Consider the following 26037-nt stretch of genomic DNA (forward strand, 5'->3'; position numbering starts at 1 on the left):
GGCCCCATCCTACCCCTCTGTGCCCCACTGTGAGCAATGCCGTCAGTGCCTGCAGGGACAGACCCCTGCCCCACCAACTACTGCCCCCCTCACTACCAGACCCCCAACCCCAACTACTGCCCCGCAACTCACCATTGACAGACCCCCCACCCCACCAACTATCACCCCCCACTACCAGACCACCCCCCACCACTTACAGACCACCACCCACCCAACTACTGCCCTCCCACTACCAGACCACCAACCCCTGTGAAATCCCCAGGAATAAGAACTCAAATTTTGGCATTCAAGTGGTTCCCCCAACCTGTTTGTCCTCTGTCCCAGCCTGTGCCTGTATGCCCGGCCGAGCACTTGGCAGGTAAGGGGTGAATTTTACTAAGTTGCCTGTTCTGCTGCAGCATCTCCGCACTCAGTTTGTATGGTCTGAAACTGGCACATGTGCAGTAATACCCGGAATACCGTCTTTCGCGGGATACTGATCTTGCTGCTACTGGGACTCGCCGAGACCATAGCTATCACTGTAAACACAGAAGTTCCTGTGTTTAAAAGTGACGGCAGGAAGAGTGGGTGAGAGCCGGAGGTGGCGGCCAGGCGCCACTGCGGGCCACATGACAAGGTTCGGTGAGCTGGATTTGGCCCGCGAGCCTTGTGTTTGCCACCTGTGATTGAGAGGCTCAGGAAACCTTTACAGGTGTTTTGAGTTATTTGGCGGATTAGAGTGTGACACCACCATGAGTCTACAATATTGAACTTTTTCACAATATTCAAATTTTCTGAGATACTGAATTTTGGGTTTTCACTAGCTGTAAGCAATAATCATCAACATTAAAAGAAAGGCAAATGCTTGAAATATATCACTCTGTTTGTAATGAATCTATATAATATACATGAAAATATATATGAAAAAAAAAATTTTTTTGATGATATTGTTTAATTGTTTTAGCTGCGCCTGTTTTTGTATGGCAATTTAAAACAATTTATTGCTATTAATTATTTATTTTTTCTCTGTTTTCCAAAGGCTGTATTTTTCTTTATTTTGAACTCATGAACAGCAGCAAAGGACTAGAAGCTCCTCCTGCTTATGTTTCCCTGCAGACAGGCTGGGGAAGAGCTGAGTCATGTGACAGCTATATGTCGATTAGATAGGAAGGTACTTAGATGTTTTTTAATTAAACTATTACAGAGCCATCATCCACATACAGAAAAAGAATGGGTAATGTAAATTAAACTGTGTTTAGTATCACTTTAAGTCACCTCCATGTTTACTGAGGGTGGTGAAGTTGATTCGTGGTCCACTGTGCAGAATGGATAAACTGGAGGCTGCAAAGCTGAACCAGGGAATAAGACTTCACCTTCTTGGTTGTGTAGTGTTGTAGGGGTGTGTAGATCACACAACTGGACAAACAGAGTTATAAATCCTTTTTACTCATATATTTATATTCAAGCCATTTTAGCATTTATTTAGACTTTATTAGGAATAAAGCAGGTACTGTATATGATAAGGAATTGTCATGTAATGAATTGTCATTGCTTGCTAACTTACAGCTGTATTATGGCATGCATTCCATTACTATTTCTGGCCATTCACTGTTTTACTAATCTTCATCCTAATGCTTCATGACTTTTTCTGTAGTCATAAAAAAAGAAATGACAACCTGTGTGGATTAGAACTGAAATTATGTCTAGCTGGTGGGATTAGGCCAGGACACAAAGTAAAGCAACAGGATCATGTCACTTTGAACTCTGCCCTGACAGCACTCACTGGAAGCCATCAGGGTGCAAAGCACAGCAGACACTCAGTGTAACATGTGGGGGAGCTACGCCTGGGATGATGAGTACGCTTTGCGCTGCTTTTGTGAAGGAGATTTGCAGGGCATCATTCTTCTGTTCAGGGAGTGCCTGGAGATTGTGAATCACACCTTGGTGATTGGAGGAGAGGAGATGAGATGGAACTGCAGGAACCATGGTTTGTGCTTTGCCTTTACCTTTTTCTTATATCTTGTTATCTATTACTCAATAGTATATCATTTTATATATTACTCAATACTTACATCTTACTTTGTGCTGACCTCCTATTGTAAAAATACTAGCTGCCTTGCTGTAATGCTGGTACTTTGATTTTGATACTTTCTGGTTCACTAACCTGAAACAAAGCAAAATTAAATTTAGACTTCTCCTATTTTCGTTTGATCTACGCTCCTTCGGGGTCAGTGCTGCAGAAAAGGGTTCAAATATACATAGCTCGAGCATCTAGCATATTCACAAAAAAAGGCAGAATTGGCACCCTTCTGCCCCTTCCATTTGTCCCATGATAGGTGTACTATAATGGTCTGAAGGTTTACTGTTGCCAAATAGTTGGACTACAGGTAGGCTTGCTGGTAAAGCCGACTAGGTCTTCTGTTGTATTTGAGCATGGACTGAGACTGGGTGATACTGGTCTGCCCAAAAAAATGAAGACTGAGTCACAGATGAGCTAAGTCACACACTAACCTCTCATACATCCTAGAGCACAGGTGTCAAACACAAGGGCTGCGGGCCGAATGCGGCACGCCAGGCCATTTCATGTGGCCCTCACACCCCCCTAGTCTTTACTCATCTTGTCTCAGCAGTTGGCAGCAGAGAGGATGACAGAACTCCTCCACCAGATCCTGCAATTCTCTGTGCAGCCAGGGAGGCACTCGTCTCTGCCACCCTCCTCCCCATCTCAGGAGTCGGCAACAGAAAGGAGGAAAGAAATTTCTACAGATCCTACTCCTCTATGTACAACTGCAGCACCCCCTTTTCTCCGCATCCCCTGGTCTTGACATTCAGCAGACTCTGGCAGTTGACTTCAGCCCTCCTCTGGTCCTCCAGACTCTGCACTTTCTGCTACCCAGCCCCTTTCCCGGCTTCTTCCCAGCAGAAGCACAAGGTAAGAGGGGTGAACTGTAATTTAAAGAAGGGTGGGGGGGTGTCTCTTGACATCTGATGTAAGGGGGGGGTGTGGGGGCTCTGGACATCTAGTCTTACAGATACAACTGGCCCTCTGAAGGCAACCGTAATACTGATGTGGCCGAAATGAAATTGAGTTTGACACCCCTGTCTTAGAGACTTCAACTCTGAGACCTCACAGCCATTGGTCCTGGATCTGTACTTGGGGTGTTCCAATTTCTTGTGTTGTATTTTCCATAGCATAAAACATATTAAAGATGCAATGGAGAGAGGGGCTATACTGTATACCTAACCTGTGTGTTCATACACCCCACCTCCTTAACTAAAAGTCCCTAATTTGGGGAAACTGTAGTTAAAATGAATAGGTATTACATGTTTGGCCTTCAGGATTTTCAGATTCCAGCAGTACATCGGCAATATAATCTGAGGGAGTGTAGAGGGTATGGAGCCCTCTCAACTCATATTACCTCAATTAACCTGTGCCCAAACTATCATGCATACTTAATTATTAACATATTCTATTATTTAAATACTCTAAACATGCGCAAACATGCATTAAGGTGTGTCAAGGCAGCCCATTCAGATGAATGCACTGCTAAAACATCCAAAAAACTGGATATGGGCCATTATTTGCAACACGTGCATTCTCTTAGTGTGCAGGGGAGTCACTGAAGAAAAATGTCACCACAACACACTGTTTCATGTAACATATGTTGATGTGCACTGTGGTAATGTGTACATTACTGCAACTTGACAGTGTGAATGAGCCCTAAAAACAAGCCCTCATTCACTTCTATAGCAGCATGCATTGTGGAAAAAATAATTTTCAAATTCACAAGAGAAGTAATGAAATCACAACCCCTTTATTATTGAGAGCAGAAACTTGGCTGCCAGCCCTTCAAAGTAAACACACATCATCATGTGTTAGATACTGACCTAAACCTGACTTTAGAGCTTCGCTGTGCTGGGAGATCTCACGAGATTTCACAAAATCTATTGAGGCCTTGGCCTTGGAAAAAGGGCATTTTTTATACACATTGTTATGGCTTGAGCAATGTGAATATCAGCTGGAGTGATGACACAAATATAGATAACACAAAGGCAACATATTAATAGTGTAGACCCCTTGTCATAAATAGGGTTGCTAGTCAGATTTAGTGCTGCTGGGTTGTAGACAACCTAGCTGATTTATAGTCTACTTGTGCATTTGGTGTTACCTTAAACTCAGCGTAGCTCTGGTTTCTCCCCTCCGCCTGAAGTTGTCACTGGTACCTCTGGTATTAGTACGAGATGCTACACTAAACCTATATGAATATTAATACTACTCTTAGCCAACCAGTAGAAGTTTCCTGGCCACTGTTGCATTTTGCAATCACTCTCTTCCACTCGCCCTGGCCTGGGGTGGGTGTACGTGGAGCATCTGTGTGATTGAATATATATATACTGTATGCTTGGAGCCTGGAGTTGATGCTTAGCCTGAAGAGGCATGGGGGACCTCCAGATGTCATGAGGAGAAGGAAGAAGATCGGAAGTGTAGCTTGGACCTCACTGGAATATGTGCTGGTGGATGATCCTATGGGTGCTTTGCAGTCATGAGCTGCTATCACAGATTGCATAAAGATTCTTAATCTGTGAGGACTGTGTGCTCCTTATACGATTTTGTGGAGTCTACACATCTACTAGTTCAATGGGTGTCCTGTCCCCAATCCCCCTCTTCCTGGAGTTTTTGGTGTGAGCTATAAACTCCCTTCTGTTTTTGTCTAAAAGTGACTGGCACCCATCTGTACACCTGCCCCACCGTGTCTAAGAAACTTACCCCTGAGGTGAAATGTCAGCCCATTCTGTCTCTATAGGGTCCCACCATGCCTCAGGGGGGTGCTTCACTAATAAGCTGCATCACATCTTTTAAAGTGCATGAGCTTAATCTGGTGTGGATGTTGTTAGTGGGCTGGCAAAGGATAAGGAAGAAGATGCCGGCTTCTAATGACATCTTTATTAAAAAAGGTACAGGATTCCTGGCGATGATGGAAAGATGCATTAAGATGTGGCAAGTAAAAAAGAATAAAAGTATGTAAGTTTCAATATTGATTTTATTCATAGTTGCAGATAAATGTAAGGCTTCATGTACACTGGCAGCTCCTTGCCATGGGAAAACGCAAAACGTTTTTACCGTGATTTTGCATTTTCCCGCAACCTGTGGTCAAATTGTTCCTATCCTGAATGTGATTTTTACACGTTCATGAGTGGGAGGTTTAACCTCACCTAAAAGAAGAAGCTCCTAAACTCTGCTTAAAGCCTATGGGATTGATTTACTAAAGCTGGAGGGTGCAAAATCTGGTGCAGCTGTAAATAGTAGCAAATCAGCTTCTAACTTCAGCTTGTTCAAATAAGTTTTGACAATAAAACCTTGAAGCTGGTTGGTTTCTACGCAGCGTTACACCAGATTGTGCAGTCTCCAGTTTTAACCCTCCTAGCGGTAACCCCGAGCGTGACTCGGGGTGGATTTTCCATGCTATTATCGGTATCCCCGAGTCACGCTCGGGGTGGATGTGCAGAGCGCGCAGCGGTCTCTTACCTTCTCCTGGCGATCCAGCGATGATCTCCCATTGCTGTGATTGCCAGCCATCTGAGATCCCCGCCGCTCGTCCGTCCTCCGTCGGTGTGATGACTTCCTAGTTCCGTTCCCTGCAGCAGCAATGCTGCATGGGAGCGGAACTAGGGAGGGCTAGGGAGGGAAATTCAAACGTTGAACGTTGCACAAAACACAAACACACACATAACATTTATATTATATATATATATATATATATATATATATATATATATATATATGTATATGTATGTATACATAATATAACGCATGAATTATAATCTAATCAATAATATAATTTTATTATATAGTATAATATATATATATATATATATATATATATATATATATATATATATATCTATATATCTATATATATTATATTATATATTATATAATACAATTATATTATTGATTTGATTATAATTCATGCGTTTGTGTTTCAAATTTATCACATCTGGGATGTCTACTAGAGTCTTGTTTTGGTCAGGTTTAAGTCAGTAATTACTAAGAATTGTAGGCCTATAATACATAACGCCAAATTTCCATGAAAAAAATTGTACCGCTTTTTGTACAGAATTCCTGACAGAATCATACCGCCAGGGAGGTTAATAAATCAACATGGACACATAGGCTTTTATGGAGTTGTGTTTAGGAGCTTTGGCAAAAAAAAAACGCCAAAAGCGTTTTTTTGCCAGAAGCTGCTCGTGTACATGAAGCCTAAGGGGGGGGGGGGGGGGTCAGCTCTAATTTCCATTAAAATGTAATGTCTGGGAGCAGGTGAACTTGAGGTAAAATAATACTCAATTACAAAAAGCTGTGTACATTGACTTGGTCATGATGGCTTGGTGTCTAATGATTAGTGTTAACAGTTGTCAAATAATGTTTGATGTCTGAGTCTGAAAACTCAACTGTTTATAGATGGATGCCAAGCAGCACCTGACCCCATGATTCCTGGACTACATCATGTTGTTGTTATGTGTCTTTCCACGCTACACTGTGCTTGTATGCAGCATAGTAGTACATATATTTATATTGTTGCTCAGAAAGAATGTGACTCTGGGCATATTGCCGATAGTATAATCACAAGCAGCTTTGTATAGTCTGCATGTGACCCAGGCTACTTTGTCACAGTTATCACTCCCACGTCTCATACACATCTAAAGTCCTATAAATACTAAACAGGTGGGCTGTATGTTTAGAGAACAATTCTGAGGATGGAGGAGAGTGTACGGAGCAGGGTCCTGCACAAGCTGCAGGTCATAACTGAGATGGGCTACCAGCAGCATCTGGGCCCGGAGAACATTTTCCTTGCTGCCCTGGAGACAGGAAACCTCAGCCTTGTCCAGCTGCTGGGAGACAGGCATGCAAACTGTGTTCTGAGCATCAGAGGAGAGGAGATGGGGTACCAATCGCAGACACCTGCAAGGTTTGGCCTCACAGGTATGGTGCTGTATGTCTAAAGGTTAGTCTCATCTCAAGCAGTTTTTGGATTTATATGACCAACTGCAGCTAAAGTAGAGCTAAACCCCCCTGTTCTTTGTCAGTTAAGGAAGCTGTCATCTTAAGCCCCATACACATGAGCCGAATATCAGTCCCCCTGTGAGAACACAATAGCTTAGTGGGGAGATTGCTGGACTAACATCAGATAGTTAGTACAGTGAGCTCCTCTCAAACTCCTCAGTTTTCTTTTCATTCAGCCTGCTGGGTTGAACAAAAAAAAAACTGATAGTGTGTACCCAGCATTTGATCTGCAACCGCCATGGTGCTGCACATGTGGTCAATTATGACATTAGCCTTTTGATGGTTTGATAGTTTGGTTGAGAGTACAAGAAAATGTGACAGTTAGCACTCCTGTAATGCCAAGAATGTACATATCTTTTTAAACCGGTAAATCAATGGGTTTAAATCCACTTTGACAAGCCTAACTGAAATCTGTATTTACCCCCTCTACACTATATTGTACACTATACACTACACTATACTGAGTGACTGTACACCTTGAACAGATCGGAGAGAAGTTTATAGGTGGAATTTTTTGCTGGTTCTGACTTACTTGGTTAAGACATGCTGGAACGCTTTTATACTAGAGCTGATTCAAACGTAATCCTGGAGAGGGGCTTTAAATTGGGCCATACTATGTCACCATTTTAGACGTTAAAATGTAAATAAAGGCACATTTTTAGTGACACGTGCTGACAGAAAATTAGCCAAGGCATGTAGGCAATGACGACCTCTGGTCACCGGAGGGTTACTGTTGTATATTCTCTCTCTCTCAACTAAATGTACAGAGATAAAAAAACTAATCTTGATTACTTCAATGCATGTACAGTATTGTTTACAGACTAAGTAGGCAGCTACTTATTGATTCTGATTGATATTGATTGTGGCACTATTTCTTTCACTGAAACCATTAAGGGGACTTAATTTCCCCACCCCACCCCACCCCACCCCACCCCACCCCAATGAAGAGTGAATGTTACTGACCTGGCGTGTTCTTGACCTGATACTGGACTCTGCTTCTGTCTTGTCGCTTATCCTTGACCTGGCTCCGTTCCCAACTCTGGCTCTGCTAATGACTCGGTACCTCGCTGCCTGCCTGTTGACGAACCTGGCTGTTCCTAAGACCCTGTTTCTGCCTCTGACCTTGCCTCCTGGTTCTACTCAAGTGCTTGCCTGGCTGTCTGCTGCACCAGCTATGTACATCGCTTTATGTTCCAGCCTCCAGAGTCCTGACAAGCTGCCTATCCTGAACGATTAGCATAAGCGGAGTGCCCCTTTAGTCTGGACCAGTCTTCTGCACACTACTGCTGTTCCTGCTCCTCTGGTTCCACAGCCTCCTTGGAGCCGCATTCAATACCCACATGCACTCATGTCCCTCTGCACCCTCTGTCTCATCCTCAGTGGGGCCAGGGTGGAAGATATAAGAGGGGCCAACCTAATCAATTCAGTCTCCTATCAGGAACGTGACTGTATCAGTCAGCCAGTTATGAAGTCTGAAAGAGAGGCTTCTCCACTAGGATGCTTGCCGATCGCTCTCTGCACTATCCCACACCGTGTAAAGTCCGTAAAGAAAACTTGGTCGCATGGAAGATTCATTACTAGCCTGTACAGATTCGGGTCCTCCTGCTGTCACAGATGAAGTTACTCAGACAGAGTTCACCACATCCTGCGGGGCCATTCTCCAACCAGAACCCAGGGTGCCCATCCCTGAACGCTTCTCTGGAGATTGCAGGGAATTTAGGACTTTCCGTAACTCTTGGGAACTGTACTTTTCTCTTCTGCCCCGAACCTTCTCTTCAGAAGATACTAGGGTGGGGTTCATCATCTCACTCCTTCATGATGAGCCCCAGTCCTGGGCTTACCACCTCTGAGAGCAACACGATCCTGCCCTGACAACTTTGGACTCTTTCTTGTCTGCAATGTTCCAGCTATACGCTGACCCATTCTGTCATCAGACTGCAGAATCAATGCTTAGCAAGTTACAGCAAGGTCAAAGGTCTGTGGAAGATTATGTGACTGACTTCCGTTTATGGCGTGCCGATACTCAGCGGAACGAATCAGCCTTCCATTGTCAATTTTGTTTTGGTTTATTTGATGCTCTGAAGGATGGTCATAAGGGGCGCATGTTTTCTCCAATCTCGATTTGAGTGGTGTGTACAATCTAGTCAATTCGTGAAGGAGACAAATGAAAGACAGCGTTCCGTTCTAGTCATGCTGTTCGGCCTCTGTAATGCTCCAGCCACTTTTCAGCACCTGGTCAATAAAATATTTTGGGACTATCTTGATTTGTTTATCATTGAGTACTTGGATGACATCCTTGTCTTTTCAAGTTCATTAGAATTGCACAGAGGCCATGTAATAAAGGTACCGGACAGACTTTGTAAACACCATCAGAAGTGTGAATTTGAAAGGCGGACCATTAAATTCTTGGGACTTATCATTTCTGCAGATTGCTTTGCTGTGGACCAGCAAAAGGTAACTGCTGTATTGGAATGGCCTGCTCCGGAGGACAAGAAAGCGGTACAGCGCTTTGTGGGGTTTGCTAATTTCTATAGAAGATTTATGAAGAACGTTTCCGGCATCATAGCACCAGTCACGCAGATGTCCAAGCAGCATATCCCATTCAAGTGGACTCTGGAGGCTCAAGCGGCATTTGAATAATTAAAGATCCTTTTTACTTCTGCTCCAACTCTGCAGCATCCAGATCCTGCTTTGGCCTATGTACTTGAAGTGGACGCTTCTGAAAATGCGGTGGGGGCTAAAATATCCCAACGATAAGGGGCCAAATCTTTACTCCACCCTGTTGCCATTTTCTCCAGAAAATGAAGTTCCTCGGAAAGAAACTTTGACGTGGGGGATCGAGAACTGTTGGCCATTAATGCTGCCCTTGAGGAATGGCGCTACCTGCTGGAGGGAGCCGCACACCCTATCCTTATTTTTACAGAATTTGCAGTATTTAAGAATTGCCAGATGACTAAGACTTCGACAGGCCAGATGGGCACTTTCTTTTCCCGTTTGGTGTTCCACATAACTTTCCACCTGGGATCCAAGAATTGCAAACCTGGCACATTTTCACACATATTCCCTGAACTAGTTCCACCTTCTGAACCTGACACTATTTTGCCAGCTAAGAATTTCCTGCTTCTCAAGCAGACTTGATGTCAAGGATGCAGTCACCAACCACCCACTTTCCCTGGATTTGAATCTTTAACAGAGCGATGAACTCTATTTTCACAGAGAACATATTTTCATTCCTGAACAATTTAGGGGTTCTCATCCTCAGTGGGGCTAGGACGGGAGACATAAGAGAGGCTGTTCTCGTCAATTCAGTCTCCTATCAGGTACATGACAATGAATGTCTACCTGTCTCTACTAAACAGGCTAATGCCTGGAGATAGTTGTTGCAAGGACTGTGTGTGAACATCATTGTGTTCTGGACTGACAGACTGCATTCTGTTAGGCTGAGAGCTAGCATAACCCCCGGAGGCCTGCAATATGGCCAGGAGGCTTTGAATGCTGGATGGAGACCCATGAGTGGGAATCCTGCTGTAAGGAACACTTTTCTGTTAAAAAAACATGGGCAGAAAGCCCATAACCTTACGTCTGGTTAGTGGACTGTGTCCTTTGACACTAATCATCACAATAGATAGATAACATTTATAAAGAAGAAATAGCTCACTTGTATACAATGGTGCTAAAAAACAGCAGGTGATCTATCCAACTTGGAAGAAATTATCAAGAACAAGATAATGATCCCAATGTCCATACACAGGTTCCAAATATAATGTTGGTCTTGCAAAGAATGTACTCTTAAGGAATGTGTGTATCAGGTGCGCTAACCAATCAAATGCGTGAAATATTGGAACAAAAATGTGTGAAATGTGTGAAACGTGCACTGGTTGGGAAGGGGTCTGGAATAAATCCAAGCGAATAACCCTATATAGTGTTCACTAAAGTGAAATAAATGAATGTTCTGCCTGTTGCTATAACAAGCTAAATAATTGATGATCAGTCGATGCCCAATCGGGAGGAAACGCGTCAGAGAGGAGGCGTCGCATCATCACTCACTACGTAATACGGCGGTCCGCACTGCAGGCGACCGCTGTTTTCAGAAATCCCGTGGGGGTGACCCAAAGCCTGTATCTTCTTGACCCTATGTAAGTGCAATCTTACCTTTATCAATAAACGGTTTAAAGATAATACACTATCGGCGGTCCCTCTTCTTTCCCCATTTATTTTGAGGACAAGAGCAGTGACTACCCACCAGGGATTGATCCATCATCACGTCCTGAAAAGGAAAGGAGTATTCGTCTGTTTTACAGCTCTCCATACACATATTTTTGGTAAGAGCCTCACCTCTCTCCACCCCTCCTGAGTGGGAGGCAGGGGTGGACTAACTCCTTTTCCTCTTCTTTGGCTTGTGATCTTTGGGGTGGATCTTTATACATATATGCCCTTATCATTCATCTTTCTGGTAAGAAGCTTGGCCCTAGAGGTGGTGGGATATTGAACATAGTTCACCCGGCTTCCACATTCCAGTTCAGCTGCTTTTATCACTTTTTACTTGGACTTCTTATCTATTTAATTTGTGTGTTATTTGGGACTGTTTCTGTCACGATTTTGTTTTTTATTGTTACAACCCAATTTGCTACACGTTTGTGGTTGCACTCCATCACTTGTGTTTAAATACTATCTCATCAATTATTTAGCTTGTTATAGCAACAGGCAGAACATTCATTTATTTCACTTTAGTAAACACACTATAGGGTTATTCGCTTGGATTTATTCCAGACCCCTTCCCAACCAGTGCACGTTTCACACATTTCACACACTTTTGTTCCAATATTTCACGCATTTGATTGGTTAGCGCACCTGATACACACATTCCTTATTCATTTCACCACACACTGGTTCTAAGGTTGCAGCTTTCCACAATCCAATCAGCGCACTTTCCTACTTTACCCAACAAAGAATATACTCTTAACTTGTTCATCAGTATAGAAGTTGTGTGGGGAGTACTAGCTTTGCAAATCCCATTCAAAGTATGTTTACAGGGCACCCCAACAGAAGAATTCCTGTCAATAGAGGGGACATCACTACCAATATCTCTACCACTCTGTTACACCTCACCCTAGGCATTTAATAGGAAGGATAACAGATAACCATTAAGGCACCAAAATTACAAAGGTAGAGATAAATAATGGTTTCACCGTGTTATATGAATGTGTAAAAAATCCTTGTGCGTGATGATGTCACAATGTGAGGCTCCACCCTACGCGTTTCCAGATTTCATCAGTTGTGACAACACGCATAGGGTAGAGTCTAACGTCATGAGATCATTATGCATGAGGAAGTTTTGAATGGACTGTTTATGATTATATCAAGGAGTGCGTTCATTCACCTATTGCCATCTACATTGTTTTTTGATTTAAACATATTTGAACTATATTTGTTTGTTTACACTGATACTTTAGATTTACTGTGGAATAATGCATCCTACACATATGATCCAGAAAGAACGTTTGATCTCATTTTGTTCTCCCTTGTCAACCTATTGAAAAAAATATTAAGCATCTAATGTATTTGTATAAAAATCTAGGTTATTTAAAGATAGAAAGGAATCAGACTCTAGCAACCTATCAGCAGCAATTATATTTATTTTCCTGTCTACTCTAAACTGTTAAAATATTTAATCAGATTGGTTGTTATGGGTTATTTTTATGTGTATACCGATACATAGCATAAATTGTGTGCAAGCCAATTAATGGCGTTAACAGTAATAATTTAAAATTGGTTTGCATTTCAGTCATTTAAGTAAAGCTGAGTTTCTTAAATTAGTAATTACTCACATCCCATTACCTTCAATTCCATAGCAGACAGGACATATCAAAAATGTTCAGTACATTAACATTGAACATCCCATATATTATGTAGATGCTTGTATTTTGCCAAGTTTATATCATTCTATGTTCATTCTATATTCTTCAATTGTTTCATTGTGTCATAGGGTTGTGGACCCTGGAATATACCCAAGAACTAACATCCCCCTTGTGTATCACTTGCTCCCGTGGTTATGCAGAGTGCGTACGTTACCTTTTGCACAGGCGTGCAGATCCCAATGCTGCCCCTGGAGGGCGCTCTCCTCTTCATGAAGCTTGCGCTGGAGGGCATGGTGACTGTGTACAACTACTGCTTGAGCATGGTGCCAACCCCAACAAACACAGTGATGATGGACAGACACCTCTACATCTATGCCAGATAAACAGCTCTTTAAGGTAAGATGAAAAGGAGATTGCATTGCTTTGATTTGCCTTGTCAATCCAATCTACATCTAGATGCTGTTTCTCGGGTTCTATGTTCCTGTGCCCACAACTCCACAAATAGCACAAATCACTCTGACACACCTGACTGAATGGGGAGTATTTATTGCAAAGGTATTTGCAGCACCCCAGTCACAAAAGTCATAAAATATGAACAAAAGTAATAACACTGCAAATAGGTAAACAATAGCAAGAAATATATTGTAAATTGGTGAAAAGTAGCAAGAAATATATGGCAAAAACAAACTGGCATAAATCACAACCCCTCCTACACTTCATAGTGAGGCAATCTAAATAAGGAGAATTACACGGCAAAAACAGTTCAGCAGACTGTAATATACCCTCTCTCTTTGCTGGCCAGCTCATATGGGCCCATTTCTTATGTCGGAATGCTCAGAATAACATCCCTTCAGGCACTGATAAAGTCACTGGCCCAGGAGGGAGGGGGGGATGCTGAGGGGCCTGATATGGACTGGGGGGGGACCCCACGCCTTTTTTTCAGCAATATGACATAAACTGATATAAACTGAAGTGCCTATATATATATATATATATATAAATAACTTTGATCTCAACAAACTAAAAAGCAAAAATCTCTCTCCCTGCTAGCAATGTATTATTAACCACTTTAAGACCGGAGGATCTTCCTGCTTAATGACGAGACCACTTTTTTCAACTTGGCACTGCGTGATTTTAACCACTTAAGCCCCAGCCCTATTTCGGACACTTTTTGTTTACGTTTAAGTTAAAACCAGTATTTTTTCCTAGAAAACTACTTAGAACCCCCAAACATTATATATATTTTTTTAGCAAAGACTCTGGAGAATAAAATGTCGGTCATTGCAAAATTTTTTGTCACGCGGTATTTGTGCAGCGGTCTTTAAAACGCCATTTTTTTGGAAAAAATTTGAAAAATCGCATTTCACTGCATTTATAAAATACTAAACAGTAAAGTTAGCCCATTTTTTTTGTATATTGTGAAAGATGATGTCACGCCGAGTAAATAGATACCCAACATGTTACGGTTTAAAATTGCGCCCCCCCGTGGGATGACGACAAACTACGGTCAATAGAGATCTCAATCTGCAACGTTTTAAATTTATTTAACGGTTACCAGTTTAGAGTTAGAGTGTAGCTCTTTTTTTTTAATTATTGCCCACGCTCTGGCGATCGCGGCGATACCTCACATGTGTGGTTTGAACAGCGATTTCATTCGCGGCTCGACTTGCGTATACGGTTTTTTTTTGTGTGCGAGCTAACGGTGACGGGGACGGCTAAATTTTTTTTTTCTTTTTCCTATTTATTTTTTCTTTTTTTTAACTTTATTACAGCTTTTTAAAAAAAAAAAAAAATCTGATCACTTTTATTGCTGTCACAAGCAATGTAAACATCCCTTGTGACACCAATATGTCGTGACAGGTACACTTTATGGAGGGATCGAGGGTCTAAAAGACCCTAGACCCCTCCACTACACTTCCCTGTATGCAAAACGCCGAAAACTGCATTTTTGCATACAGCCGTTTTTCAAATCTGCTGCCTTTTGCAGCACAGTAACCCGGAAGTGACGTCATGGACGCCGCCTCCGGGTTACATCATCGGAGACCCGATCTATGCCATTTCCGGCATTCATCGGGACTCCATCCAGCCGGCGGACGTGCCGGCTGGGTGCTCGGGGCTCCCGGTGGGACGGGAGCCCTGAGCAAAGCCACGGAAGGCGGCGGGAGGGGGGGGACGTCCCCTCCCGCTCACCCGGGTAACGATCTAGCGGCTCCCGAGCCGCATCGGTCATTACCGACGGAAAGCCGACCGTCGGCTTCAAACCACGGTACCGGGATGATGCCTCTAGCTAGAGGCATCACCCCGCTATACCCCCGCAAAGTCTGCCGACGTAGATCTACGTCAGTTTGCGGTAAGTGGTTAACTGACAATTGCACGGTCATGCAATGCTGTACCCAAACAAAATTTATGTCTTTTTTACCACAAACAGAGCTTTCTTTTGGTGGTATTTGAGCACCTCTGCGCTTTTTATTTTTTGCGGTATTAATAAAAAAAGAGCAAAAATTTTGCAAAAAATTGACATTTTCTACTTTGACAGTTAAAAAATATCCAATATATTCAATTTTTGTCATATATTTAAGCCAAAATGTATTTAGCTACAGTGCCTTGCGAAAGTATTCGGCTCCCTTGAACTTTGCGACCTTTTGCCACATTTCAGGCTTCAAACATAAAGATATAAAACTGTAATTTTTTGTGAAGAATCAACAAGTGGGACACAATCATGAAGTGGAACGAAATGTATTGGATATTTCAAACTTTGTTAACAAATAAAAAACTGAAAAATTGGGTGTGCAAATTTATTCAGCCCCTTTACTTTCAGTGCAGCAAACTCTCTCCAGAAGTTCAGTGAGGATCTCTGAATGATCCAATGTTGACCTAAATGACTAATGATGATAAATAGAATCCACCTGTGTGTAATCAAGTCTCCGTATAAATGCACCTGCACTGTGATAGTCTCAGAAGTCCGTTTAAAGCGCAAAGAGCATCATGAAGAACAAGGAACACACCAGGCAGGTCCGAGATACTGTTGTGGAGAAGTTTAAAGCCAGATTTGGATACAAAAAGATTTCCCAAGCTTTAAACATCCCAAGGAGCACTGTGCAAGCGATAATATTGAAATGGAAGGAGTATCAGACCACTGCAAATCTACGAAGACCTGGCCGTCCCTCTAAACTTTCAGCTCATACAAGGAGACTGATCAGAGATGCAACCAAGAGGCCCATGATCACTCTGGATGAACTGCACAGATCTACAGCTGAGGTGGGAGACTCTGTCCACAGGACAACAATCAGTCGTATACTGCACAAATCTGGCCTTTACGGAAGAGTGGCAAGAAGAAAGCCATTTCTTAAAGATATCCATAAAAAGTGTTGTTTAAAGTTTGCCACAAGCCACCTGGGAGACACACCAAACATGTGGAAGAAGGTGCTCTGGTCAGATGAAACCAAAATCAAACTTTTTGGCAACAATGCAAAACGTTATGTTTAGCGTAAAAGCAAAACAGCTCATCATCACCCTTAACACACCATCCCCACTGTCAAACATGGTGGTGGCAGCATCATGGTTTGCGCCTGCTTTTCTTCAGCAGGGACAGGGAAGATGGTTAAAATTGATGAGAAGATGGATGGAGCCAAATACAGGACCATTCTGGAAGAAAACCTGATGGAGTCTGCAAAAGACCTGAGACTGGGATGGAGATTTGTCTTCCAACAAGACAATGATCCAAAACATAAAGCAAAATCTACAATGGAATGGTTCACAAATAAACATATCCAGGTGTTATAATGGCCAAGTCAAAGTCCAGACCTGAATCCAATCGAGAATCTGTGGAAAGAACTGAAAACTGCTGTTCACAAATGCTCTCCATCCAACCTAACTGAGCTTGAGCTGTTTTGCAAGGAGGAATGGGCAAAAATTTCAGTCTCTCGATGTGCAAAACTGATAGAGACATACCCCAAGCGACTTACAGTTGTAATCGCAGCAAAAGGTGGCGCTACAAAGTATTCACTTAAGGGGGCTGAATAATTTTGCACGCCCAATTTTTCAGTTTTTTATTTGTTAAAAAAGTTTGAAATATCCAATAAATGTCGTTCCACTTCATGATTGTGTCCCACTTGTTGTTGATTCTTCACAAAAAATTACAGTTTTATATCTTTATGTTTGAAGCCTGAAATGTGGCAAAAGGTTGAAAAGTTCAAGGGGGCCGAATACTTTCACAAAGCACTGTACGTGTCTGACAAAAATATTCTTAATGAGCGTATTTTTAACCACTTTAAGACTGGAAGATTTTACCCCCTTCCTGACCAGGCCATATTTTGCGATTCTGCACAGCATTATTTAACGGACAATTGCATGGTCGCGTGACGGTGTACCCAAATTAAATTTATGTCCTTTTTCCCCCCACAAATAGACCTTTCTTTTGGTGGTATTTGATCACCTGTGCGATTTTAAATTTTTGAAAAAAAGAGCGACAATTTTGAAAAAAAAAAACAATATTTTTCAAATTCTGATATATAACATTCCCCAAAAATTTTTTTTAACATTTTAGGCCAATTTGATTTCTGCTACATATTTTTGGTAAAAAAAAAATCACAATAAGCGTATTTTGATTGGTTTGCACAAAAGTTACTAACTACGGGAAAGATTTTTCTTTTTTTTTTTTACTAGTAATGGCGGTGATCTGCTATATTTTGCGGGACTGTGACATTGCTGCGGACAGATCGGACCCCTAACTGACATTTTTGACACTTTTGGGGGGACCAGTGACATTACTACAGTAATCAGTGCTAAAAATATGCACCGTTACTGTAATAATGAAACTGGCAGGGAAGGGGTTAACACTGTTGGTGCTCAAGGGGTTAAATATGTGCCTCATGCTTACTGAAGTGTGTGGGGGGAGGGGGTTTTGTGACACAGACACAGATCGCAGGTTCAGCTATGCTGAAACCTGTGATCTATCCCTGTCTGTCACAAAGAAGATCCGTCCACTTTGTTTACACAAGCGGGCGGATTTCCTCACTCTTTATCCGACGATCGGGGAAGAGAGACGGTGATCGCTGTCTCTCCTTCTCCTGCCTGACTCCCGCTGTGCCTAAACAGACAAGGGAGGAATCCAGCGGCGTAGGTCTATGTCGCTGGACACAGGGCTGCCACCTTGCTGCAGCAGCAGCAACGTGAGCAGTCTTAAAGTGGTCAATTATAAAATTCCACTTATAAGGGATTTAATCTCACAACCAACACAATTGCAGGTCTGGTATTCTACCAGCTATGCCACTGTCAAGTACAGTTAGGTTTAATACACTTTCCCTGCCTAACTAACTCCTATCTCACCCTACGCACAGTGGATGAGATAAAAGTTAGGGAGAGTGTATTCAGCTTAAGTAGGCTTGGTGGCATAGGTGGTGGAATACCAGGCTTTCAATGATAAGAGCTATGAGTTCAATTCCCCCCACCATCCAGCGATTTATTTATTGGAAGTCAGAGAGTCCATGATAATGCAGGAACTCAAAGTTCCCACAAAAAAGCCCATTTGTTCATCATTCGACGAACGAGCAAACAGCCAATGTTCGAGTCGAACAAAAGTCAAACTCAAAGCTCATCCCTAGTTCCTATTTCCTACATGCATGTATGCATCTTAGGTTTGTAAGTATAATGTATGCTACCTATTTGGATTTTAATAAACTTTTTTGTGGTAATGCACAAGGTCGGTGCGCCCTTCTCTTGTTGTTGCCTTTTGGCAAACTCTGGGGCGGGCTGTCATGTGCCTTTTACCAAGGAGTGGCTTCCGTCTGGCCACTCTACCATACAGGCCTGACTGGTGGAGTGCTGCAGAGATGGTTGTTCTTCACTCGTATGGGGATAATTTTTACAAGTGTGCCACTTTTTACACCGTACGATCTATTTGCTGGGGCTTCCCCCAACAGCTTGTAAATACTGGATTTAGAAAGGGGATGAAAGCCTGCTTTAGAAATAATGAATTGTTCACAGTGAATTGGAAGGACAAACGGGATGTTTTTGTCCTCTCTTTCGTTCATGCACATACAACAGTCCAAATTACAATGGCGTCTAGTGTTGTTGAAAAGCCCCTCTGTGTCCATGACTACAACCTTAACATGGAAGGGGGGGAATTCAACGACCAGATGATGAAGTTGTACTTAGTTTCTTGCAAAGCCAAATGCTGGTACAAGAAAGTGTCTGTATATTTAATGTTCAGAAAGAGATCATCATGGCCTTTTGTATCCAGAAGGTGTTGTGGTCCAAATTCCCAATCTAGATGCAGTGAGCCGGCTGCATGAGAGGCATTTTCCAGATGCCATTCCTGGTACCCTGACCCAAAAGTCACTACAAAAAAGATGTTGTGTTTGTAGCAGACACAGAGAGAGACACCCACTTTTTCTGTCCCTCCTGTCCTGGCCAACCTGGTCTCAGCCTCAAAGACTGCTTCCGTTGCTACCACACACTAGCGGAATCTGAAGGTGGTAACTGGATTTAAGGGGCCTGGACGTGGCTAGGCTGCCAAAAAGTCTCATATATGTGGTATCCCCATACATGGGTGAAGTAGCAGAAGGATGTTCTACATATACCCATTGTATGTGTGAGCAATATATCATTAAAGTGACAGCTTTCTGTTAAAAAATTCTTGTCATTCGTTTATGGAAGAATAGGCAAACATTCCCAAAGACACATTCCTAAAACATGGGAAAAGCCTTCCCAGAAGAGTTGAAGTTTGGTATAGCTGCAAAGGGTGGGCTAATTCAATATTGAACCCTATGGACTAAGACTGGGATGCCAATAAAGTTCATGTCCGTGTAAAGCAGGTGTCCCAATACTTTTGATAATATAGTGTATAGTACTGTCTAGATTTAGAGACAAATGTTGAAGTGTAATTTTCTACATTTTTACTCTAGGTGTGCAGAATTACTCTTGCAGCATGGAGCCCTTGTGAATGAAACCACAGACACAACACAAGATTCCGCACTGCACATTGCAGCAAGACTTGGGCTTTTGGATCATGTTGATCTGTATCTACATCGTGGAGCACTTATCAATTTCAGAAATAGCGAGGGTGAGACTCCCTTGATTGCAGCATGCACGGGGAAAGGTGGTGAGGAGGAGAGCCGTCTTGATATCTGCCGACTTCTATTAAAGAAAGGTGCAGACCCAGAGGTTCAAGACCAGCAGGAAAGGAGACCCTTACACCATGCATGCCGAAAATCAGAAAACCGCCTGGTAGAGTTACTGCTAGCTGCCGGTGTGGATGTGAATGCTGCAGATTATAATGGTGTCCAACCACTTAGTTGTGTCCTGCAGAATGCAGAGATCTACAGACAGAAGAGGCCTCATCTTACTGTATGCGCCCTACTCAATCATGGTGCCAGATGTGTCTATCCAGAAGCTTTTGGGAAGGTAATAAAAATAAAATGTAATTGTTTAGACCAGGTTTTCTCAACTAGGGTTCCTCCTGAGGTTGCTAGGGGTTCCTTGAGCAATGGGCAATTTCTGCCTCTCCGATAAGTTCCCAATGACACCATTGTTCCTTTTAGCGATCTGTAAGGGGGTAATTCTTCCCAATGATGACAAGAGAAAGGAGCATTCTTCCCATTGACTGTCACACGAATGTGTCATGAGTTGTAGATTTTTAATATTTAGCAGGAGTTCCCCGAGACCAGAAATTTATTTCAAGGGTTCCTCTGTGTTGAAAATGTTGGGAAAGGCTGGTTTAGACAATTGGGCCTAATTATAAAGGGGTTGAATCACACCTCCAAACTTTTTGGGATGGGAATGAGGGACATCTACTAGCAAGAGATTGTAGGCATCGGACATGCCCCCTGCCACGCCCCCTTAAATGAGAATTACCCCAAAAAAGAGAGGGCTTTTGTTTTTTTACCACTACTATTCATTTATATTGACTTTTGAAAAATTTACAACTGCAGCAATTTATAATTTGGACAAAAGTTTTAGCATTGGGAAACACTTTTTGAAAGATAAATGCATTTTATATACAACTATATAGATCAGACCAAAATGAGGGACAAATGAGGGGGAAAGAGGGACAGAGGGACATTGCTCCAAATCCTTGAAATCTGGGACAGTTGGGAGCTATGGTTGAATTACTAAAGACAAATGGACTGTGCACTTTGCGAATGCAATTGCTCCAGAGCTTAGTAAATTAGTTGAAGCTTTACTTTTCAAAGAATACATGCAAGGAAACAAAACCCCAATATATTCGCTTGAACATGTGTAGCGCTTCCCCCGCAGGAGCCACCGGTATTGGGCCTATTTCCTCCAGTCACACCATGCACAGCCAGACACACTGAATTTTTTTCACTGACTCAAGAATAAGTCTAAAAGTTTCTTTTTAGAGTTTTTATTGAACAGGAACTTGAACAGGGGCCGGGACCTTGTCAGTGAATCCAGGCTAAATTCTGCTAATACAGAGCCAAGTGTTCCGGCACTTAGCTCCAGTGACTTGCCCGGCAGGGGCGAGCTTATGTGGGCACACCCACCCCTTAGCTTGTGCGGGGTGTTTGGTGTCCCATGCACTGCGATTTCAGCTTAGGGAGAGATGCCAGCTGCCAGAGTGGACTGAAGCCACAGCCATCTCCTCCTCTTCTCTGATGTCTTCCGTGGCTCTGATGTCTACAGGCAGGAGGAGGAGAGGGACGCCGCTGTGCATGATCTGCTGTGCTGATCTGAGGTCTGTAGTTAATGTTCAATAGAGGACACTTGCGATGATTTGAGGGTGACGGAGGGTGGGTTAGAGGATACTGTTAGTGCTATGGGGCGTTTTGGAAAGAGAGAGGACTTGTGCTAGAAGGTGGGTTGGATATGAAATTAGACCACCCCCACTGACCCTTCACAAGTCCTTTCTCTTCCCAAAGCACCCCTAGCACATACAGTATCATCTTACACACTCTCCCCCACCCCCAAATCAAAGAGATGCTGGCTCCTACACAGGGAACAATCATGGCATCTGGGCACCCTGCTAGAGATGTGGGGCAATCGCCCCAGGTGCCCACACTAGTTCCCCCCCACCAAGCAAGTTAGTAGAGCCAGGTGGTGGACCATTTTTCAGCACTGGGCTTCAGGACTGGTTTACATCATGAATCACACAGGAACACATGGAACACACTGTGCGTTTCTGTGCGATTCACATGCAGTCCAGGTGCAGTGCAATTTCAGCCCATTCATCAGTTTAGGCCAATTTGTATTCTGCTACATATTTTTGGTAAAAAAAATCCCAAAAAGCATATTTTAATTGGTTTGCGCAAAAATTATAGTGTTTACAAACTACGGGATAGATTTTTGGACTTTTTATTTTTTATTAGTAATGGCGATGATTTTTAGCGGGACTGCGACATTGCAGCGGACAGATTGGACCCTTAACTGACATTTTTGACACTTTGTGGGGACCAGTGACATTAATACAGTAATCAGTGCTAAATAATATGCACTGTTACTGTATAAATGACACTGGCAGGGCTTACTGACTGTGGGGGGGAAGGGCTCTGTGGCAGGCACAGAGAGATCGGGGTTTCAGCTTAGCTGAAACTCTTGATCTCTCTCTGTCTGTGTGACAGAAGACTTGCCTGCTTTGTTTACATAAGCAGGTGGGTCTTCTGTCAGTTTCTCTGATGATCGCGGGAGGCTGGCGGCGATCGCCGCCGCTCCTCCTGTGGGCCACCTCCCGCTGTGTCTAATCACAAGACTGCTTGCACAAAATCACATCGATCACGTAGATCTACGTGACTTTGTGCAGCCGAGCCGCCCTGCCGCGGTATATCTGCGTGGGGCGGTCGGCAAGTGGTTAATGACCTTGTAACATGAACGAGTCACATGACAACCAGGGAGGGAAAATGGCTAAGTGGGCCCAATTTGGACTTTTTTACTTAAGGGTGTACTCACTTTTGTTGCCAGTAGTTTAGACATTAATGGCTGTGTGTTGAGTTATTTTGAGGGGACAGCAAATTTACACTGTTATACAAGCTGTACACTCACTACTTTACATTGTAGCAAAGTGTCATTTCTTCAGTGTTGTCACATGAAAAGATATAATAAAACCTTTACAAAAAGGTGAGGGGTGTACTCACTTTTGTGAGATACTGTATATGCTTTTCATCCACCTACTGGACACACCTCTCCAGGTATTGGCCGGAGACCCATAAATATTCAGACTGCCTATTCTGCTCTCTCTCCCACCATATTTCCAGAGCACTCCAGAAGACTGGGGTAAGCAGCAGAACAGCAGCCTGGGAGGCACTGAACAGCCCTCAGGAATCAGCCCCTGCTTCGCTTACTACATATATCTAACAGCAGGGTTCTACACATGACTGCATGATGGACGTCAGCAAAGTTTCCGGTCATTTACAAAGCTCTAGAGCAAGACCACTTGCAAAGTGCACAGTCTATTTGGCTATAGTATATCAACTCCAAAGTGTTCTATACAGAAATATGTTCACCTCTTTGTTTGCTATCTTTCAGAACAAGGCTGACACATATGTGTGCACAGCCTATTGTATTAGGGTGTGCACCCAGTGGCGTACCTAGAGCATTTGGCACCCGGGGCGGATCCTATATCTGCCCCCCCCCCCCCCCCGACTTTAAAATGTAAAAACACCCACAAAAAATGTAATGTTTTCAAGAATATTTTTTGCACAAATTTCACAGCCCCCCATCACAGTGCCCCTTGCAGTCTGCCCTCCGTCTCTCTAATCACAGTTCCCCCTTTTGCACTCTCTGCCTCCCCTGCACAGTCCTACCTTCAGCATAGATAGATAGCTAATATTAGCAATGTGTTTAAGTTTGAGTAAGAGATTGAAGACTTGCTAAAGGAGATATTCAGAGACTACAGACATGATACAGGAGATGGTCAGAGACTACAGACATGATACAGGAGATGGTCAGAGACTGCAGACATGATACAGGAGATGGTCAGAGACTACAGTCATGATACAGGAGATGGTCAGAGACTGCAGATGTGATACAGGAGATGGTTAGAGACTGCAGACATGATACAGTAGATGGTCAGAGACTGCAGACAGGATACAGGAGAGGCTCAGAGACTGCAGACATGATACAGTAGATGGTCAGAGACTGAGGACATGATACAGTAGATGGTCAGAGACTGCAGACGTGATACAGGAGATGGCCAGAGACTGCAGACGTGATACAGAAGATGGCCAGAGACTGCAGACATGATACAGGAGATGCTCAGAGACTGCAGACATGATACAGGAGATGGTCAGAGATTGAGGACATGATACAGTAGATGATCAGAGACTGAAGACATGATGCAGTAGATGGTTAGAGACTACAGACATGATACAGAAGATGGTCAGAGACTGCAGACATGATACAGGAGATGGTCAGAGACTGCGGACATGATACAGGAGATGGTCAGAGACTGTGGACATGATACAGGAGATGGTTAGAGACTGAGGACATGATACAGGAGATGGTCAGAGACTGCAGACATGATACAGGAGATGGTCAGAGACTGCAGACATGATACAGGAGATGGTCAGAGACTGCAGACATGATACAGGAGATGGTCAGAGACTACAGTCATGATACAGAAGATGGTCAGAGACTGCAGACGTGATACAGGAGATGGTCAGAGACTGCAGACATGATACAGTAGATGGTCAGAGACTGCAGACAGGATACAGTAGATGGTCAGAGACTGTAGACAGGATACAGGAGATGCTCAGAGACTGCAGACATGATACAGTAGATGGTCAGAGACTGAGGACATGATACAGTAGATGGTCAGAGACTGCAGACGTGATACAGGAGATGGCCAGAGACTGCAGACGTGATACAGAAGATGGCCAGAGACTGCAGACATGATACAGGAGATGCTCAGAGACTGCAGACATGATACAGGAGATGGTCAGAGACTGAGGACATGATACAGTAGATGATCAGAGACTGAAGACATGATACAGTAGATGGTCAGAGACTACAGACATGATACAGGAGATGGTCAGAGACTGCAGACATGATACAGGAGATGGTCAGAGACTGCAGACATGATACAGGAGATAGTCAGAGACTGCGGACATGATACAGGAGATGGTCAGAGACTGTGGACATGATACAGGAGATGGTCAGAGACTGAGGACATGACACAGGAGATGGTCAGAGACTGCAGACATGATACAGGAGATGGTCAGAGACTGAGGACATGATACAGTAGATGGTCAGAGACTACAGACCTGATACAGGAGATGCTCAGAGACTGAGGACATGATAGAAGAGCACTAGGGGGGCCGGAGAGCACAGATGAAGCAGAGAGCACTGGAGGAGCTGAAGGGCACGGTGGGGGGGGACTGGAGAGAATTAAGAGGGGGTTTGGAAAGCATTGTAGGGGGGTTGGAAGGTGCAGGGGGTGGAGTGCACTGGGGGGGACAGGGAGCACTTGGGGGGCGAGCAGGGAAAACCAGGGGGGTGGAGAGCACTGGGGGGGACAGGGAGCACTTGGGGGGGTGGGCAGGGAAAATCAGGGGGGTGGAGAGCACTGGGGGGGACAGGGAGCACTTGGGGGGCGAGCAGGGAAAACCAGGGGGGTGGAGAGCACTGGGGGGGCAGGGAGCACTTGGGGGGCGAGCAGGGAAAATCAGGGGGGTGGAGAGCACTGGGGGGGGGACAGGGAGCACTTGGGGGGCGGGCAGGGAAAACCAGGGGGGTGGAGAGCACTGGGGGGGGACAGGGAGCACTAGGGGGGCGGGCAGGGAAAATCAGGGGGGAAGCACTGGGGGGGACAGGGAGCACTTGGGGGGCGAGCAGGGAAAATCAGGGGGGTGGAGAGCACTGGGGGGGGGGGACAGGGAGCACTTGGGGGGCGGGCAGGGAAAACCAGGGGGGTGGAGAGCACTGGGGGGGCAGGGAGCACTTGGGGGGCGAGCAGGGAAAATCAGGGGGTGGAGAGCACTGGGGGGGACAGGGAGCACTTGGGGGGCGGGCAGGGAAAACCAGGGGGGTGGAGAGCACTGGGGGGGGACAGGGAGCACTAGGGGGGCGGGCAGGGAAAATCAGGGGGGAAGCACTGGGGGGGACAGGGAGCACTTGGGGGGCGGGCAAGGAAAACCAGGGGAGTGGAGAGCACTGGGAGGGGACAGGGAGCACTTGGGGGGC

General features: G+C 44.0%; 1 protein-coding gene across 2 annotated transcripts in view; it reads left to right on the top strand.

Annotated features, from left to right (window-relative positions):
- ASB18 (ankyrin repeat and SOCS box containing 18) overlaps window positions 1-26037 on the top strand; it is a gene marked incomplete at its 5' end in the record, with an annotated part of 51163 nt that overhangs the window by 11830 nt on the left and 13296 nt on the right. Inside the window, 3 exons of one of the 2 annotated variants that reach the window (XM_082262399.1) lie at window positions 6739-6964; window positions 13032-13299; window positions 19809-20307. In XM_082262399.1, coding sequence (XP_082118525.1) covers window positions 6739-6964; window positions 13032-13299; window positions 19809-20307 — 993 coding nt within the window. Of the gene's footprint in view, window positions 1-6738; window positions 6965-13031; window positions 13300-19808; window positions 20308-26037 lie in introns of those variants that run through there. The other variant, XM_082262398.1, reaches the window with a different exon arrangement.

The sequence above is a fragment of the Pelophylax lessonae genome (genome assembly GCF_965119305.1).
Source record: "Pelophylax lessonae genome assembly, chromosome: 6".
Classification (NCBI taxonomy): Eukaryota; Metazoa; Chordata; class Amphibia; order Anura; family Ranidae; genus Pelophylax; species Pelophylax lessonae.